At 37.4% G+C, this 19,359-nt stretch overlaps 2 protein-coding genes across 6 annotated transcripts in view; one reads left to right on the plus strand and one right to left on the minus strand.

The window, feature by feature from the left end:
* Positions 1 to 19,359, plus strand: part of G2E3 (G2/M-phase specific E3 ubiquitin protein ligase) — a 229,052-nt gene that overhangs the window by 137,703 nt on the left and 71,990 nt on the right. The window lies entirely within an intron of this gene.
* The window catches only part of STRN3 (striatin 3), a 66,338-nt gene continuing 55,161 nt past the window's right edge, over positions 8,183 to 19,359 (minus strand). For all 5 annotated transcript variants that reach the window (XM_069858375.1, XM_069858374.1, XM_069858376.1 and 2 more), the window contains 6 exons: positions 17,518 to 17,639; positions 15,961 to 16,128; positions 15,164 to 15,304; positions 13,722 to 13,829; positions 11,216 to 11,302; positions 8,183 to 11,094 (listed from right to left, as the gene is read on the minus strand). In XM_069858375.1, coding sequence (XP_069714476.1) covers positions 10,925 to 11,094; positions 11,216 to 11,302; positions 13,722 to 13,829; positions 15,164 to 15,304; positions 15,961 to 16,128; positions 17,518 to 17,639 — 796 coding nt within the window. In that variant the 3' untranslated portion in view covers positions 8,183 to 10,924. The remainder of the gene's footprint in view (positions 11,095 to 11,215; positions 11,303 to 13,721; positions 13,830 to 15,163; positions 15,305 to 15,960; positions 16,129 to 17,517; positions 17,640 to 19,359) is intronic.

Here is a 19,359-nt window from a genome sequence, read left to right on the forward strand (position 1 = left end):
AAATTTTGGTGGGATTAGATAAAAGAATTGACACCTGGTGAAATAGCGAGCCGAGGTGGAAAAGATGTGGCCTGTTCAGTAAGTAGAATGTAAGTTTGGAGCAAGAACAGCATGGTAGGAGGGTAGCAAACATGATTTGAAGTTCTGTTTTGCGTAATAAGGTAGGTAAAGACACACTACGAGAATTCAGTTTTATACTGCTGGACCAAGCAGTAGAAAGAACGTGAACAAAGCTGCAGCTAACATCAGCTGGGCACACTCTGTTTGGGACCATTGCTGGAGGGATTGGCACTGCCACTCAAGAATATGGCCTGCAGGGGATCCATTCTCTTCTCTAGTGAGAAGAGAAAACCTGTATGATGAAAATACATCTGATAAAAACCTGTATGATGAAAAGCATGGTAGGGGGCTGGACTAGATCTTCAAAAGATCTTCTTGCAATCCAAACCATTCTGTGATTCTCTGTGCACTGCTTCCCTGAAAAATACTCCTAAGGCTCAGGGGGCCTCAGGTTTGCAAGACGACTGCTGATGACCTATACTACTGCACATAAAATGCAATTACAATTCCTTCACTCAGAAAAGAGTAGAAGACTAAGCTTAGCAGTTCAGGTACTTGCTGCAATTCCCAGAGCTGTTTCTGAATTTCACATAAAGCAGTAGTTAACTGAGTCCAAAACTCATCCTTCTTGGTGGAAATCCCAGAGCAACCTAAATTTACGTAATTCTGTTAATTTGCTGTCCTAAAGAAAATGAAGTTACTTTTTGTACCATGTTACCAACTTTCAGTAAGGGCTGCAGCCTACAGCCAGGCATTGGTTAGAACATACACCTCAGTGCTGGGATCATTCACTGCCAGAAGACACCAAACCTGTCTATTAATTTCCTGGGTGAAGTCCACTCTTAGGATAATTTATAATCAAAAGCAGCGTGCAGTACGCCCTTCTCAGTCCTTGAAGGAAATGCTAGAAATGCTTATCTCCAGGATGAAATTCCAAGTCAAGGATTATACACAGAGAGGACATGCAACAAATTTTCATGCTTACTATTTCCTGCATGCAACTTCAGCACAAAGATAGAAAGGCTGTGTCTGTACGAAGTACCTCCCAGTGAACCTGCATGTCATTCATCGGGAGTTTTTATCCCAAGGTGCTGGCAAGGCACCAGGCTCTGCAGAGAATGCCTCCGTACCCAGGCCATGTTCTCTGATTCAGGCTCCAAGGCACCTCAAATTTTACACTTCACACAAATCTTAGGCATTTAGATCCTCTCTGATGATGAATCACCTTGGATGTGCATCTTTTGATACAGGAGGTGTTCTAGATGCACACCTGTCTGACAAGTGCTGTATACAGGAAAAGCAGGTGTACAGCCCAGGGTTGAAGGTCAGTAAATTGCAGAGAAGTCTTCATACTGTCAGACCTGCGACCTGGCAGCAAAAATCACATCCTCAAGCAGAGGGCAGGAAGAGCAGGTCTCAGAAGTCAACCTTTATCACTGCTTGTGAAACTATTAATCAGCAAGGAACAAGAGAAAAACAAAAGTAAGACTATCTGAATATTCTTAAGAGAAAATAAGAACTATTTAGTTTGCCTTTCAAAATCAATGTCAATAAAGAGCTACATAGTAAACAGCCAAAAAACATTTGCATCAAAAGCCAATGACTATACTTTTTGACAACGCAGGAGATAATTTTGAGGTGGAAAGAGAGGAGGAAGAATGGGAGGGGTTTAACATATATGAAGTATAATATTTTAATCTGAACAGTTTTTTGTGCCAGAAATTAATTACTACTTAGTAGTAGTAATTATTTAATTATTTCTATTCACAAATCGTATTAGTGTTGTCACATGGGTCTTCTATGAAGCATGGCACTATACCATAAAAGTAATGCATTTTGCTTTTCCCCTGTTCTGAAGAAGAAAACCAGTGACAACTTTTTATACCTTGATTTTAAGCCATATTTCTAACGGGGCAACTCTCAATATCACTGCCAAGCTCTACCAAAGTGACTGCTTTTAAATGCAGAGATTCTAGTTCTCTCAGCATTTTCCTTCCTTTCATTAGGGTGAAGGGTAAATCAGCTCCAGAAATCATCAAAGCAATGAAAATCAGAACATTTCTCTGCTGCTCACAAGTGCCATAGAAGGCCTTAGCACACTGTCAAAGAAGATCAACTTGTACCTTCAACAAGCCACGTGGAAACTGGAGGCTTAGATCCACAGCCTAATAAAATCAATCAATCAAAAAAAAAAATCTTACTGATGGGCTTTTGTTTGGATCTGGGAGAGTAAACATAAAGGGTTTGCTCGAGAAGCTGAAGTGGAATGTGTTTGAATAGTTTGTGATCAACTGCCAGCCAAATATGCACACCAAATACATGAAAATTTCTAGTGTACAGCTTATAATTTGAGTAGCTTTCCAGTTATATATGTCTATTAGCTGCAATGCACATTCCTTTGCCCACTTTGGCTTCAGCTGAAGGAAGAATACGTCCTAAAAGTTCGCAATCTGTGCAAAGGCTTAATCTTCTCTGCTTTGAAGCACATTGCCCGCTCTAAATTTAATCTCGTTAGGATCAAAACTGACTTTCCTTTCAAACAATCAGGTTTGGTTAGTGGAGTATCCTTGACCATAAAGCCACTTTCATTACCCAAATGGTATTTATTGTTTTATTACTCTAAAATCTATTTACATTTATCTGTGTCAATGCACAAATGAATACTGTGTACTTATTTTTCTTTACTTCTTACCATTGGAGCAGTCTGCAAACACCGGCACAGTCAGCTGAACTCCAGCCACCGTAGAATAATGCAGGGAAACGGCACTGCTTTGGCCCATTTGTTTACTACGGCCAAAGGAGCAGGTAGCATTGCTCCCTGGCTGCCAAGAAACCTGACCTCACACTGAGGGCACTCTCTTCGAAGCCAGGTGCTGTCACTTTGAATATACCTTCAGCCTCAGGTTATAACTGAACCTACAGCTACTGGACCAATTCCTAAGACACCACCATGAGAATCCTGCATAGTTTTTTTTTTTGCTAGCAAATGCTAACTTATCTGTCCTCAGCGGAGGTTGGAAAAGTTAAGGGCTTTACTGCTTAACAACAATCAGAATATGGCAGAATGTAAGCAGAGGGATAAGAACTATTTTTCTGACCCAGTGTGTGTGATCAGATTACAAATATGACAAACAATTCTCTGCCAGTGAACACAAGTTAGAGTCAACAAGTCAAAAGACAGAAAAGACCAGAAAGATCTAGGGAAATTATTTTAATTAGATAGAAGGCCAAAAATGAATTACTAGCTTTCTAAATTTCAAATAAAAAACTATACCATTAAAATTATCTTTTTTATTCAAAGCCAAATTCACAGTCATGTAATTTCCAGAGTTCTCTGACACTTACTCTTAGGTATTTTAATAATCTACTACTACTTCAGAAAAGGAAGATGGGAAGGCAACAGCTTCCTCCTATCTCAATATTCTAAATGAGATGAGGGACACAACTTTGTCCTGTTGGAACTACTAGTTCTGGTGAAAACTTCAAGGAGTTCAGAAACAAAACAACCACCCGGCTCAGTGTGCTAGCAGCAAATACCTCAACAAGGACTTTACTCCATAATCATCTGATTAGCTCAAGTCTAAACAGCAACTAGACTAACACACACAACTAAGAGAAAGTGACTACTATCAGTTGACTCTGTAAGCACAAATATCTGCCCCTCAAAAAAGTTTGACAGAATATAATGTCTTCACACCACGGAAATCGTCAGGTACGAGGTCACACAAGTCTGAGGAAAATATTTCCAGCCTCTAAGAAATTCTGTACAGCAAATGTTACCTAAATCATCTTAAGAAAAAGCGATGCCTATTAAGACTGGCACAATCAATCACCTGAGTTATCAAAGGAAGAAGAGTCAAGGCACTAATTTAGGAAACTAAAATAAAGCTCCTGTTTTGCTAACAACTACCCTAGTAATGAAGTGGTATTGAAAAGCATTTTAAAACATTTACTGTCATTCAGATGTAACGGTGTTTTTAAGTAACACAAAAATACTTCAAGTAAGCAATCCAGGGGAAACCCCTGGCTACCATCCAGTCCACTGAAGGCACCAGGTACGTAACATGGAGCCATGACACAGATTTCAATCAACTGCCTCTACATGCAGGACCTTGCAAGAACTTCTTTTGAACTCCTGTCACAAACATTCACAGCCACCTTCTCCCAGAGGCCTGATACCCGTCACCAGCTGAGGCTCGGCAGTGCCCACACAAGCAGCAGCGGCAGAGACCCCACACCCTTCTCTGTGCCTCCCTGCCTGCTGCACACAGGATATTTTTCAAAGAGAGCGGAAAGGTTTGGGTTTTCTTGCTCCCAGATTTTGCCAAGATTTCAGGGAAGGAAGACAAAACTTCCGCATAAAGCAGGAGCTCTTTATCCCCACTGAATTATGTATGACAAGAGCTTAGATGCAAGATGCCAATAATGAAACAAGAAGCTTTTTCCTCAGAAAAGCTCTCTTTTTGGAAAGAAAAAAATCCTCATATTCATTAAAAATATACACTCAACGTAAGATACACCCCTTTCAAGCTATGAAAGAGCAACAGGAGAGGAAAGACACCTGAAACAAGAGGAAAAAATCTGCTTACAAAAGCCAATCATGCCAGTCACCAGAAAGCCACCAAGACCATATGATCCTGTTGGTCAACCCTCCTTCATGACTGAAACACACGTCCCTTTGGCCAACTGCTGTTCATGAGCAAACATGCAGCAGCTCTCAGGCTCCATCTGGAGAAATGCCCAGATGCCATCAGTCACTCCCTCTGCTCAGCCTCCAGACTCACCAGGATTACCCAAAGCCAGCAGCCACATAAGCAACTGCTCCCAACAGTCCCAGGCGAGTCAAGCTGCAGGTGGAGTCAAGGGAGGAGCACCAGGGAACATCTCAGGTATATGTAACCAACAGCATACAACACGAGCAGCTCCCTCCCTCTGCCAACACCGGAACACCTGCAGGTAGGGAGATAGCAATGTCTCTCCCCGCTGCCGCTGGACTCTGCAGCCCCACTGTGCAGCCATTATTGCCTTCTCAATGTGGCACAGCCAGGTGAGCCTCACCAGCTCCACTGCACAATCAGAAGGTGAGCCACAAGCCCCTGTGCACTCAGCTTATAGTCATCCTCTCAAGAGTTCAAGTGGACATACATTTCTGTAGATCCTGCATGGATTCACCACCTCATGTTTGTACAAGATACTCTTTCCTCCTACAGGTTTCCCAAAGCCTCTTGATCTTTCAGGAAGAGCAGAGAGTTAGACAGAAGCATATGGGAGAAGTTAGCAAGCCAGCTAGCACTGATGAATGCTTAAGACTGAACAGAATTAAAACCCCTTATAATCAAAAGTGTTCAGCTGGAAAAGGCTCCTCTTCAAGTTACACTGAAAACTGATTAAAAACGTTTGCTTGCATAGCCGATCCTATTATTTTTTGTCACCAAGGAACCTGAAGCTAGAGCAGCAAATCATTCCCTTATGGTGCTGACCTTTCAGGTCAAAGGGTGTCCAATACATCCAAATCAAAGACATCCAAAAAGCAAATACTTCTTGATCACCAAATGAGAAATTCATTCCAAGGCATACAATACTCTGAAGCAGAATGGAGCTTTTCACCTTACGAGGTTATCTCACCCCGTACCTTTTGTGACAGAAATGAGCAATTATACAAGTCACATAATTAAGCTAGCATTATCTTTATTTCTACTTGAAAAACCACCAGTTTTCAAAGCATTAGTGCCATTTATGAAGAAGAGGCAATATTTTGAATGTAGTTAAACCAGATACAATCCCAACAATACTTGATTTAAAAGAAGCAGCCTTTAACCACACAGGTTAACGCTTGGACTTGATCTTACAGGAATTTCCCAGTGTAAACAATTCTATGACTAAATTCCTACCTATAGTGTGTTTTACAAATACATACAAATTCACAGCAACGATCCTTTAGTTCAGAATTTATTTCTGTAATAAATTCATTTGAATCATTTTAACAAGAACATCAAAAGTATCTAAGCACTGTTAAGACTGAAGCAGCAGAACACTATAGTTGTTTTCAGTTACATGGAGAACATCTATGTATGTTGTTTATGTAGAAGATATTAAGCAGTTAAAGTTGCTTCTTGCTATTTGTTAAAGGTCAATAGCTAAGAGTCCCAACGCAGAACAAAGTCAAGCCATATGCTCGTAGTAATCAGTGCTCTCTCCTCCAGTTAAAAGGACATGCTAGACATTTAGCATTACTCTGGCAACATTACATTATAGCATTACATACAACCAAAGCAACAGTTCCTCTACTGCTAGATTAAAAGCCCTAGCACTGCTCCTAGATGCTGTAGGTGCACTAGGATGACTAAAGGTGGCCAGTTATTGGCCTCCTCAGTTATTCTGCTTCAGGAGAACTAGACCAAGCCAGCCGAACTCTAGACATGGCCTTCCTGGAGAAAATATTATCAATAACAAATTCAAGATGTATGGGAATTAATAATTAGAAAACTGTCTCCTAATAAGGTTCTAGATCACAAAAAAAAAAAGAAAAAAAATCTGGCCTCATTGCCATGTGTTTAATCTGATGTGCATCTAAAGAAATTTAACTACAGCTATTGTTAAAATACACATGAACAACTTCCAGCTTACCATTTCCAGAAGACACTTTTACAGAACAGAAGTCAGAGGTTCAGGGATTGTTGAAAACAAAAGTCTTACAACCTCCACTACTGCCTTTTCATTTCTAGGGACCTCAGAGCTAAATTAACTTCCTTAAACTCTACAAATATCCAAAAATGTAAGTATTTTGTTGCTATACATGCATTTTCAGAAAGTCTATGTGACTTCTCTTGTGAAGGCCATAAAGATATCAAGGTAGGAGACTAAAGAGACTAAAAGCATGTTGTTTCCCACTATTACGTCAGTAGAAATTTGGTTCTGTATTGAAATAAGAAAACAATGCAATGTATTTTTATGACATTTATAATGTTTCGTAGCTTAAACTTTATTTTTTAAAATCTATTAATATAAGCCATTTAGTTTGCTGGTAACTCAAGTATGATGCCTTCATTCATGCTCACATCATATGAAGCATTTAAAAACAATTCCAGAGCCTTCTGGTTTTGTTAATTTTTTTTCTTAAGAAGTCCTAAAGAATAAATACATACATAGAGACACACACTCCATAGTGAAACTAAACACAATTGAAAGGTAGTCAATCATGTTTTCATATCATGTAACTTTACCTGGAAGGAAAAAGATTATGCTCATTTTCCCAGCAGGATTTATGTAGACCACGCCTTACCTGTGTGTTTAGACTCCTTGCAAAAGTACCAGCTGCTCAACTGGGATGGAATTGTTGGAGACACCTTTTATATGATACAACTAGAAGGAAGAGCAGTCAGCACTGTGTGACCAAGAAGCTTTCTAATGATTTGAGAGAAGCGCTAGGGAAGCACACAATAATAAGAGTATGCCAGGACAGAGTGTGATATCAGTTTTAAAATGGATCAGTTAACATAGAACAGGAGAAATGGACCACGTCTGATGATGTATGTTCAAGCCCACAGAGTTTTCCCACTAGGAAAATCTACTAATTATCTCCTGGTAAGTAAATTCTTCCTTAGGATTTCTAAATTATGGAAGGCTCTTGATCAGGGCTTGTTACCCCCTTTTCCAGATATATTTGATATTTCTGTAGAGAAGATGCTGGAGTAGAGTCATCATGCATCTGCTTAAAACAGTTCCTACTCTAAAAAACAAGATGTGGGGTGATTCACATTCCATTCCATCAGTCATACCCTAAATGCTAAAGGTATTACTGAAAACATCTGGATATCTTACATAAGTCCTTTTGATCCTACTTAGAAAGGAGAAGTAAATCAGTCCTTTTGTAAGTTGAAGATCTTTTGCTAAATGAAAACATTTATTCCAGCACTATCATTCCATGCCTGCCCCGCATTACTACAGCTCTTCTGTTCATAAACAAAAGGTTTAGCATGTTATACCCCACAGTAAACTAAGACTGCATTAGAGATTATAGTCACTACTCAGTAAGTGAAACCTCCCTACAGCATTTGATCCACTACGCAATGGTAAACTAAGATGACTATTAATATTTCAATTAAGGAAACTTAAGCAAATATTTTTGGTTTTACCATTTCAAGTTTAATACAATTAAAAAAAAGTAAATGTTATGCATGGCAATGTTTATTAAACAATCACATTTCATTTAAGCATTAAAATGCAGCAGTCTGGAAAAGCTGCCAGAAACAATGTTTGGCTTCAGAAAAGGCGATTATGAAATTACTTCCAATAAAATTCAAATACTCTCTTGTCTGTTGATTAGTTGAATGCTTTAGACTGGAAGAAACAAAAAGTGCAAATCAGCTGAATGTTACTTTGAAAGGTAAAGTCTTAGTGTCCTACAAGCAGTTACTGAAAGGCCTCACCTTAGTCTTCATGATAAAGGACAAAATCTTCCGATTTCTATACAATTATAATTTACTATAACATTTCAAACAACGTAACATTACTAAACCAAAATCAATTTCAGAACATAACTTCAGTATTCTGCCTACCATGAGCACCTTTTTTCTTTTTTTTTTTTAAAATCTAATTTGCTTGACATGAGATGACATGAGATACATTCTCATTGTAAAACTGGAAACTTACATGGAACAATACAGTTACAACCACTTATAGGAACATGTTTCAGCTTATATCTAAGCGCACTACTTTTACATGACGAATCTAAGATTCACATGGTGGTATTCTGGTTCTGCTGATAAACTTTCAAGGAGTGATTCAGCAGAGAGTAGTTAAACATTGACCTGTAACTTAGCCTTTTGCAAAACAATTGCCCCTTCCATGCATCACCTTCATTGGAGGATTTGTAAAGAAGTGAAAAAAGGTTAATAGATATATGACATGAGCAAATTTTAATAATTTAAAAATTACATTTTTTTTTTAATTCAACACAATGATTCAGTGGCAGTTTGGAACAAAAACAGTATCCTTCTGGCACTTAAATCACTTGAGAATTGCTCCATATACAGTGATAGTGAAAACTGTGTGATTATCACCTTGTAAAGGCTCTCAATACACTAGCAATCCTCAATTTGTTCTTGTAAGAGCTTTTAAAATATTGTGGAAACATGTTCTTATATGTGGGTACTGCTGCTTGAAATCTAACAGTTGGTTGACATCCAGACAAATCTTACAATTTTCCAAAAGCAAAGCAGCTTATAAGCATAATAAACAAATGGTCATTTTGCTAAAGTTTAGACCTAATTTAGTAATTTGTAGAATGACACTTTCAAACTGTGCAACACAAAATAATGTAGCCAACAGTAACATACAGGTACACCATTTAATATTTATTATATGCATTTTATATACATTATTTTTCAACAGCTGTAGTTTTGCTATGTGGTACAATCTTAAAAATTTGCTGATTCATAGTTTGTAAAACAGAAACCTTACAAAACTCATCAAAACTCGCAAACTGATCAGAAAAGTTTTGTGGAAGACTAGAAAAAATACTTTATTGTATTAATCATGCATTACACAAACAAAATCTTTAGTTACACCATAAACTGAAGCACATCTGAAAATAAAATAAAAGCAGGGAATAACTAGTCAAAACACAGCAGATTTATGAATCTTGAAACAACTACTTTTGTACTCTATTTGAAACACAAATAAAAATATTTTTCACTCCAAAACTTCTGAAACAAGACTGTTTTTTGGAATCAACTCCACTTCAGGTACTTAACCAGAAGAAAAAGAAATTCTTGGTTCGCAACTTTAGAAATATCAAATGTCCCATTTTCTCATCTATTTTAGACTGTTCAGAGTGTGCCATAATAGATATACAGGGCCCTTTAACACACTACATAAAAGGATATAAAGACCAACAAAAAGTGAAATAAATAACAATAGGCCATTAGCAAGATGGGTAATCCTTGATAAATAAACTCGTAAATACAGTAAGATGTACAAAATATCACATAGTGATAGGATGCCAAGATTAAATTTTTTTTTTTAAAGAGTTCATTTGGGGGTGTTAACCCCTCTGTGTTTCATTTGAACACATTTTACAGTCCTTTATTTATGAAGACAGTTATGCGATGATGATGAATTAGCATCCTTATACAAGGACTTAGCTGAGCTGTATTAGGCAAAAGAAGGGAAGAGTGTGGTTACACGGCAGCGGGTCAGTGAGATCTCTGTGTTTTAGGGTTCTATAATGCAGAAAAACATTATCAATACAATCTTGAGCACTGTTGTGACAGGCTAAATATATAAAAAGACTTATAAAAACTAGAATTTTATCCAAACATTTTGTGCAACTAATGCTAAAATATTTTAAGTTAAATTTTCTTTTCTTTAAAGCAAAATAAAAGTTTAAAAGGGGAATCTGTGGCATTCAACTGATAAACAGAAGATTACTAAGAGATGAAAAGAAAGCTACTCTTGGAGCTCACTTCCCTCCACAAGAGCACCACATTCCTAACCCTAAGGCAGCACACAGAGTCCAAAATAAGTGTCTTTTGTAAGATCAGACTCCACGTTTGCTTAAAGACACCTAAAGAACAGACATACGCTCAGTTCATATCCAGTCAAGGCTACAAATACTGGTTTATTTTTTTTGTATTTCTCCCTACCCCCCAAATACAGTAATTACAGTTAAATGAAATGAGCCTGACATTGTTCAAGATGTGGTGACTTTTCACCAACCTCTACCTGCCCGACAGTAAGAGCCTTCACCCAGGCAGATCAGATGTAGTGTCTTATTGGTAACCTTATAATTGATGGCAGTGACGCATTCCCTCTTTTTTGTCCAAACAGACCTGCTGCTATGATGCAGGTTTGTTCTGCTATGTCACACAAATACTTTGGCAAGGGCATCAGCTCCTGCACTGGCAATATATGCTTTTGATGGATGAAATGCTACATCATAAATTGATTCATCCAGCTTTTTCCTATGAGCTGTTATTTCTTGCACACATGTCTTGCTGTCCAAATTCCATAACCTAATGGAACAATCATGGCCTGTTTAGGAAAAAAAAAATTTAGAAAAAGAAAAAAAGACAAGAGTTAGATTTGTCAGACATTTAACTGCATCATAGATGCAAAATTTATAGAGCATGCAGAAGATGACGAAAATGCTTACTTCCAGACATTAAATAGATTCCATTAGGATCTACAGCTAGACTTGTGACAGCATCCAAGTGAGCAACCATAGAATGGATCATTTTACCTAAAATCAAAACCAACAGTGAATTCCATGTGAAGTATTGTTTCTTATAAAAATAACATTCCTGTTCAATGCCATCTAGAATAACACGTTTATTTAGATTACAATAATATCTGACTAATACAATTCTATTAGAAAATTCTATTGCATAAACAGACAGAATGGCACAAAACTCTCAAAAAGGCACTCCCATTACAAGCATGTTTTATCCATCTGGCATTTTACTGGTAGCAATGAAAATGAAGACTAATCCTAAACTGGATTAGACTGGGTGAGAACCTGAATTTTAAGTCCCTTAGGTGTCCCAATACCTGCCCTAGCTGGACAAAGTGTTCACAAATCTTTGTAAAAAGAGACTTACTGAGTCATATCAAAGGTCCATTTTTCTCTGTCTTTGCTAAAAGTGAGACTAGGGGCGATAAACCAGGGAACAAAATAAAAACAAGGCAACTGTAAGTGATACATGCCCAGAATACCCTCAGATCCTAACAACTAACTGTTAAATTATGGCACAAACCAGAGGTATTACCTCTGCAGTCAACTACTCTTACTGCACCTCTTTTCTGTGACCTCCATTCTCAGACCTTTAATAACTTCATTTAGCATCTTATGATGCTTTTTGGAAGGAGTTCCAAAACATTTAACAGCACATTATAAAGAACAACCACCTCTTTCTGTTTTGAACCTGTTGCCGTTGAGGGTTATCAATTGAACCTCAGTTCATGTAATGGAAAAGAGAGCAAATAAATCCCTGTAAGACCACAATCAACATGAAGAAGGTATGTTATCTTTGCCTAGTTGGCAAAGTTGTCTTCCTGAATCATAGAGTCCCTAGGTTGGAAAACACCTTTGAGATCTTCAAGTCCAACCGTACATGTTTCCTAATAAATTTTATCCCTCAGTAATTCCTGAAGAATCTCAGCCTCTTACCAAGATTCTTCTTGAAGAAGCTAAAAGCTACTGAAGGTCTCCAATAATCTTTCTAACAATTCTCTGAAACGTTTTCATTTGGCTATGTCCCTTTTGAGACAAGGGAGACCGGAGTAACACAAAGTATGCATGCAGATGCATCAAGAATCCATACAAAGGTATTAACAATTTTTTTGTTTGTTTGTTTATTCCTTTCATTCCTCCTAACACTCATTTTGCTGTTCGGACTGCTAAGCACTAAACTGACATTTTCATCCAACCTCTTCTTACAACTCCAAAATTTTACCTTTAGTAAGAACAGTCAGCCCACTGACTGTTATTTTATATTATAGTTTATTTATCCCTACATGCATTGTTTCACATTTATCCACATGGAATTTAATTTGCCTGCTCATAAATCTAGTAAGATCTTCAGTTCTTCCTCGTCAGCCTTTAGTTTTAATACCCTGGATTAACGAATGTCAGCAAACTGTCAACATACTATCCCCTGTCCAGACAATTCATATTATGTTGAACTACTGCTGATCCCTTCAGGATCTGGTAATTTTTTATTTCACAAAGTGACTGTTTATTATACTTCTACCTTCTGTTTCCCATCTTTGATACGCTTATTTGTCCATGCAAGATTTTCCTCCTTATTCTACAGCTTCACTTCTTTAAATAAATCTTCATTTCAGGACAATCATTGCAAAGCATTTAATGACCACAACTCAAAGACATACCTTCCTGAAAAATACATCTTAGATTGTTACTTTTAAAAATAAAAAGTACAAGAACACCACCTCTCACCCTACGTGAACCAAACACTTTAAACAGGGGTTTGGCACATATACTTGCTTAAAGTCAGCTAATGGTGATTACCTTTTTTCCCATCTAACTTTCACAGGGTAATATTTGGGAAGCGACCAATAATTTGACAAATGGGACATTTATGTTCATTCATACAATTATTCCAACCTTCTTGCCACGTCAGACTGTGCAGTTATTCCCTATACCCTTCTGTCCCCTCCTTTTTCCAGATCCTTTTATAAACTTAATCAGCATCTTAACTATAACACAGGATACCACTACTACAATGACTTCAGGGTTGCTTTCTTGTCCTAGTAGGTATGAAGCAATGTTCTTTACTACTGAGTTGAAAAACATAACTGATACATGCTTAGAGTTAAAAGCACGAAAACGCTGAAAAAAGAAAATGGCAGACATATTTCATGAATTAGCAAAGTGCTAACTTAATAGAACCTTCTTGTCCCTCACAACTAACTCTACTTGTTTTGAGGGAGTATTTTCTGACTGCTGAAGTCACAATTGCAATGGATATCACTATGTCATAGAAAAGGTACCGCACAGGTTTAATCTTACAAATACCAAAAGTTCTCCTGTGTGAAACTGTATCACTAGGAAGTTTTCTACACAGTGATTCTCCATATGTGCATGGAGGTTTACTTCAAACATATTTACAGAGACAAGTTAGGTTCTCTTTTATCCTTACCCGTTTTGTTGTCAAAAAATTTGATATGTCTATCTTCGTGTGCTGTAATGGTTACAGGAAGTGTGGGATGACTTACTACCTTGTTAATATGATTATTTGATTGTACACCTGAAAATAAAAAGAAAAATATCACCTGCCTTAAAGAAAGGATTAAAATTAAAACAAGAATATTTTAGCATTACAATTAAGCTTACTTAACTAATACTTTATAAATAACATTTTAGGAAAAGTATCAATTAATCTCCTAAGAAATAAATATTAGCTTCTTGTTTTACAGGGGCTAAGCCAGGCAGATTCTAGCCAATGTACTCTAAGGTTAAAGGTTTATACACATGAAAATTTCTTGAGAGAGCTAGCAAACAATCCAAGCAAGTACTGCAGGGCAGCACTTGGCAAGTAGAAACAAACTGTAGCATCTATGGTACACGTTTAGGACAGACCTCTTAAAACGCGCACATCAAAAAAAGATTTTGCTCAGGGAAAAAAAAAAAAAGGTGAAATCTAAATAACTGAAATCAACCGAACCTACTAGATTCCTATCTTATTTCAACTTAAAGAAACAATAAAGAGTTTAGAATCTCTTTAGAATTTTTTAGAATTCTCTTCTCTACAAAAATACTTTAACCTGATGCGGCAGTGTTCTAAGGCTTGTTCCCTTACGTTCTGTGCTTAATTCTTGCCGATTCTATTTAAGAATCTCTCTTCAAACTAGGAAAGGTATTTCTCCAATTAATGTTCTTTCTCACCATTAATGCCAGTTTTTGCACAAGGTACCAAGAATAAAGCTTTTGTAGAGATCTGTAGCCTGTGTTGAAGACTTTATATAATCTACTTAATACTGTAAGTATAACCACTAAATAAACTGGACTACTGGAAGGGGAGAAGGAAATTCTCATTTCATAAAAAAAATAAATAAAAAATCAGAGACTGGGGGTTCTCCTTATAGAACATTTCTATATTTTCAAAAAAAGGCTTCTCTATCTGGAGTTTCATCAGATGGACACAGTTCTTAAACAGCTACATCTTAGTAGCACCTTATTTGTAGCAACAGAATTTCTAATATTAGAAGTTCCACAGGAGAGAGTGTTTAATCACAATCTGTGCAGAATTCTACACTGAACTAATACTCAGCTTAATTCACTTATCTTAGTATCTTCCATGTAAAGTGTACATTTAACAGTGTTTGAATATGCAATTCAGACAACTGAATCTTAAGAAACCTTAGCTCAGAGAACAAAAATTGACTAACTGCTTTCAAATCCTACTAATGAACATTCTTTCCCATCATGTCTCTTCCATGCATCTTTAAGCTTCTAACCAACTTTCAAACCACATGATGCAGGAGAGGAGCAAAACCTTTTCACTTAATTCACCATATAATAAAACTTGGATAAAGGTACCTCATCCAAGATGGATACTTAATACAGAAGAGCTTTACTTACCAGATTCTATTTGTGATGAAAGCATTACCACTGACTGGGATGTTTCTAAATCATAAATGACAGTGCTGCCAGTGTTAAAAGATGCCACCATATGAGCAGGGTCACAACCTATAAAGTCAACTGATGTAGGTATTCCATGATCTAGAAAGGGAAAAAATTGTCTTTAAAGAGAATGAAAACACTTTATAATAATCCTGACACTCTGATCATTCAGTTTGTTTTATACTGTCACCTTAAAGAAGAAATTAGCTTCCTTTTTTAGAGTAATGCTACAGCACCAGGATTACTTTATTATAATACCTTTTCCCTTTAGTCCTGTTATCTTGTTTTGATAAGTGAAGGTAATCATAGAATGGTTTAGGTTGGAAGGGATCTTAAAGGTCATATGGTTCAAACCCCCCTGTCATGGGCAAGGACATTGTCTGCTAGATCAGGCTGCTCAAAGCCCCATCCAACCTGGCCTTGAACACCTCCAGGGATGGGACATAACAAGACTTCTCTGGACAATCTGTGCCAGTGTCTCACCACCCTCACAGTAAAAAAATTTCTTCCTAATATCTTATCTAAATCTACCCTCTTTAAGGTTAAAACCATCCTATCCCTACACTGATAAAGAGCCCCTCCCCAGCTTTCCCATAGCTGCCTCTAAGTACTGGAAGACTGTTTTAAGGTTTCCCTGGAGCATTCTGTTCTCTAGGCTAAGCAAGCCCAACACTCTCAGCTTGCCGCATGATGAGCCTAGATGCAGAACCAGCTACCTCGAAAGAGATTTTCAAAACCACTTGAAAAAAACTTACCTTTCTCTCCATTGTAAGTGCAAATACAGGGCATTTTTTCTGGTGGGTTCCATAATCTAATAGTGCCATCTGCTGAACAAGACAGTAAGTGATTCTTCACACCGCTGTAAGAAAGACCCCAGACTGCATCTGTGTGAGCAACTAATGTGCCAGCTAGAACGTTTGGCTCTGGAAAAAAAAACAGAAGTTCAGAAATTAAACGTTTTAGTGACAAAACATTAATAAGTATTTCTTCTTTAATATAAATTAAATTCCGCACAAAATTATCATATATAGCCTCAGCCCTCCCTATTTAAAGAACAGCTAAGATATTACACAGGAGGTAATTTTCCACATCCACTGCCAGTTTCTCAAAAAAACACCCAAACCCAAAAACCCAAACAAAAAAATGCACACCAAAAAAAAAAAAAAAAGAAAACCAAAATGAATCACCCAACAAACCAAACCAAAAAACCCCTCATCCTTCAACTTTGTGCAGTTTTCCAGAATGATATATGGTTGTTACAACCTCTTCTGAGGTACTTGCTTCTTCTCTCCAAATTCACCATGTTAAAGATGCTTAGTCACAGTCCTTTCTCTGCACTAGGTGCAAAAATGCCTAGCAATCAGTTTTCCATCTAAACTTTGATACCTAGTGCTGTTCTAACTCAGCCTACTCTGCTGACACAGTGGCATGCTCTGAAACTCTCAAGCACCCTAATAATTAAGACAGTTTCTGACACGGAGCAGGTGAACACATTCTTATTTTCTCCTCTTTGGTACTTTGCAGTTGTTCTTTTATACAGGGGTTTTTAATCTATTCTCTGCCAGGTTTCGAGTAGAGAAGTGATAGAAAAACATAAATGGAAAATAATTAAGCTAGATGAATCATTAAAATTTAGTTTTCCAAAGAATTAAAGTCAAGTTCATTTTGCAATACATAACCCTGCCAACAAGCTTTAGGGAGTAAAAACATCCCATTAGAGCTTTCTTTTAAAAATAACTGTCACTCACATAGAAGCAGTTCTGTCTGAGGCCCGTGAAAATTATACCAACCATGCTACCTGCACTAACTGGAGCTTTTTCAGTGGTTTGACTATATCAAATAAAGTTCTAGCAGAGAGGTACGATTTGAGCTGCGTATTGATTTTAAGAGACAGGGTGTAGTGATATTCCTAAATTGGTGCAAGAGCACTGCTTCTCACCCCTCCCCATCTCACTGCCACAGATTATGTAACCTAAGTGTTGCAGTAGTTTACTCATCACACTAACACGGGAGAGAAGAAGAAACCTTGACCCTGTCCCAAAGTGGTAAGCACGCTTAAAAAGTAAGTTCTGATTAATTTTTTTCTTTACCCTTCAAACTGCAAAAGTTACAAACCTTCCTATTACAGTTCTATACAAAGTATGTTACCAATGCAAGTGGGAACAAGTATTTTTTACAACATACAAAAAGTAAAAACCCATAACTTAGTCAATAAATGGCAGTTAAATTTCACAAAAGCTCTAGAAAACAGCATGAAGCAGAAAATTCATGTTGAAGACAATGGTCGTAAGTTAATTTTAAGAGGTACTTACCATAGGTATCATATGGATCCACGTTAGGGCTAGGCATGTTCCACCACTGGATGGTTGCATCAATACCACCACTGAAACACTGTTCTCCATTGGAACTAATGGCCAACGACAATACAGGTCCACTATTGGGAAAGAGAGAAAAAGATACTGTCTACAGGATAGAAGAGAAAATTTGGCTATCTACTTTAAAGAAAAAAAAAGATTGCATTTTTTTAACTACCTAAACCAAACTCCAAAGAAGCAATTCTCTTAAAATCTTTTTTAAGTTTCAGAAAGTGACACCAACTTGTATTAAAATATTCCTAACAAATTAACTAAAACTATGCAAATTCAAGCAATCCAAAGACCACCATCCTATTTGTCAGAAGCAATAGTAGCTACACCTACAATGAGTTTTTACAGTGCAACTGTGCCAATCTAATAGCTAGCTGTGCTGAAAAAAGTGGTTGTAGCCTCCCCCACTCAGCTATTTCTCATCTGTTTTAGGAACAGACATATGCCCCAGTAAAGTACTTCAGAAAAATGATCCCAGAAAGAGTACTTTTTGACCAAGGTTAGATTTTTACTGGTTTGATTTCGGCCTGTTTGCTGTGAGCACAAGCTGTATCCCAAGGATGCAGCAGGTGCTCTGGATACAGTACTAAGTCAGGTTTAACTGTATTGCAAAACCACATCCCCAAAATTAAAAGTCTGGCTCATTTGATGGGCTATGCTCAAGATGTAAGGAGTTGACTGGTTGCTTAAGTGCAGATAAGCAAACTAGAATTACATATTTAAAGTGTGAAGTGATAAGAAGACTTACTGGTTAAACCCATCTACATATTTGGCAATATAAAGAATGAAGATGGGCTGAAAAGGAATCTTGTGCAAAGCCTGTCTTAGGAGAAAAGCAATAAAATTACCTTGTTACCAGTCTCATTAGAAGTCACAGGGTGGGGATCGGTTCTGTATGAAAACCTCCCCAAATCTTTCCTTCTGGTATTCAGTAACAAAAGCCCAAAAAAACCCCCAAACTTAGACAGAGAAAGAGATCTGAAGGAGAATTCAGTTGGTCAGTGATTCTCTACAACTAGAAAAAACACCTATATTTAAACATGAAGGGACAGTCATCCAGCCCTAGGGAAGAACGCTTTATGCTTTAGCTAATAAGCATAAGAGTACCAAATTACATTCTATCAAGTAAGTGGCCTAAGGGAACGACGAGTGTGACAACAGTATGTGTACAGTTCCTAACAGAAACTCCAAATTTTATTTTGGTTTCTGTTGAGGCCAGCAAAGGAAGTGTTATTCACTTCCACTCTTAAAGAGCTCTTGCGAAGTCTACCTGCTACCTGGATTGGAGACTGGATCTTTAGTTATAAAAGCAAAGTACGCTCAAATTACTGTAACTGTGTATTTTTGTCTTGCCTTCTTATGGGAAGGAAGCAGAATTCAAAATTAGCAAATACAACTCAGGCAGTAATAAAGTAGTTAATACAAGTTGAAAAATCACTAGGAGCTTTACAAGTCCCAGGCACAACCTGCAAGTTTTACTAATATTGTTCAATTCAGGTTAGCTTACTGTCATCACCTGCCAAAACAAAGACCTTTCCTTACTTCAGACCAGCTTGTGAAATCTGCTTTCCCAAGATCTTTGGCTGGATCACAATCAGAAATGAGAATATTTTTTATGGTATGTAACAAACCACCATCTGCACACAAAGCAGGCAAGCCTGAGATGGGAAAGGAAGAATCCTAAGTTGACACTGCAAGAGAACTGACTGTAGGTATCAGAATTTTACTCAGGTATTAATTAACTTTTTGATTACAACAATTATCTTACTGATTTCTAGGTTCCCCCTG

The sequence above is a fragment of the Phaenicophaeus curvirostris genome, chromosome 5 (genome assembly GCF_032191515.1).
Source record: "Phaenicophaeus curvirostris isolate KB17595 chromosome 5, BPBGC_Pcur_1.0, whole genome shotgun sequence".
Classification (NCBI taxonomy): domain Eukaryota; kingdom Metazoa; phylum Chordata; class Aves; order Cuculiformes; family Cuculidae; genus Phaenicophaeus; species Phaenicophaeus curvirostris.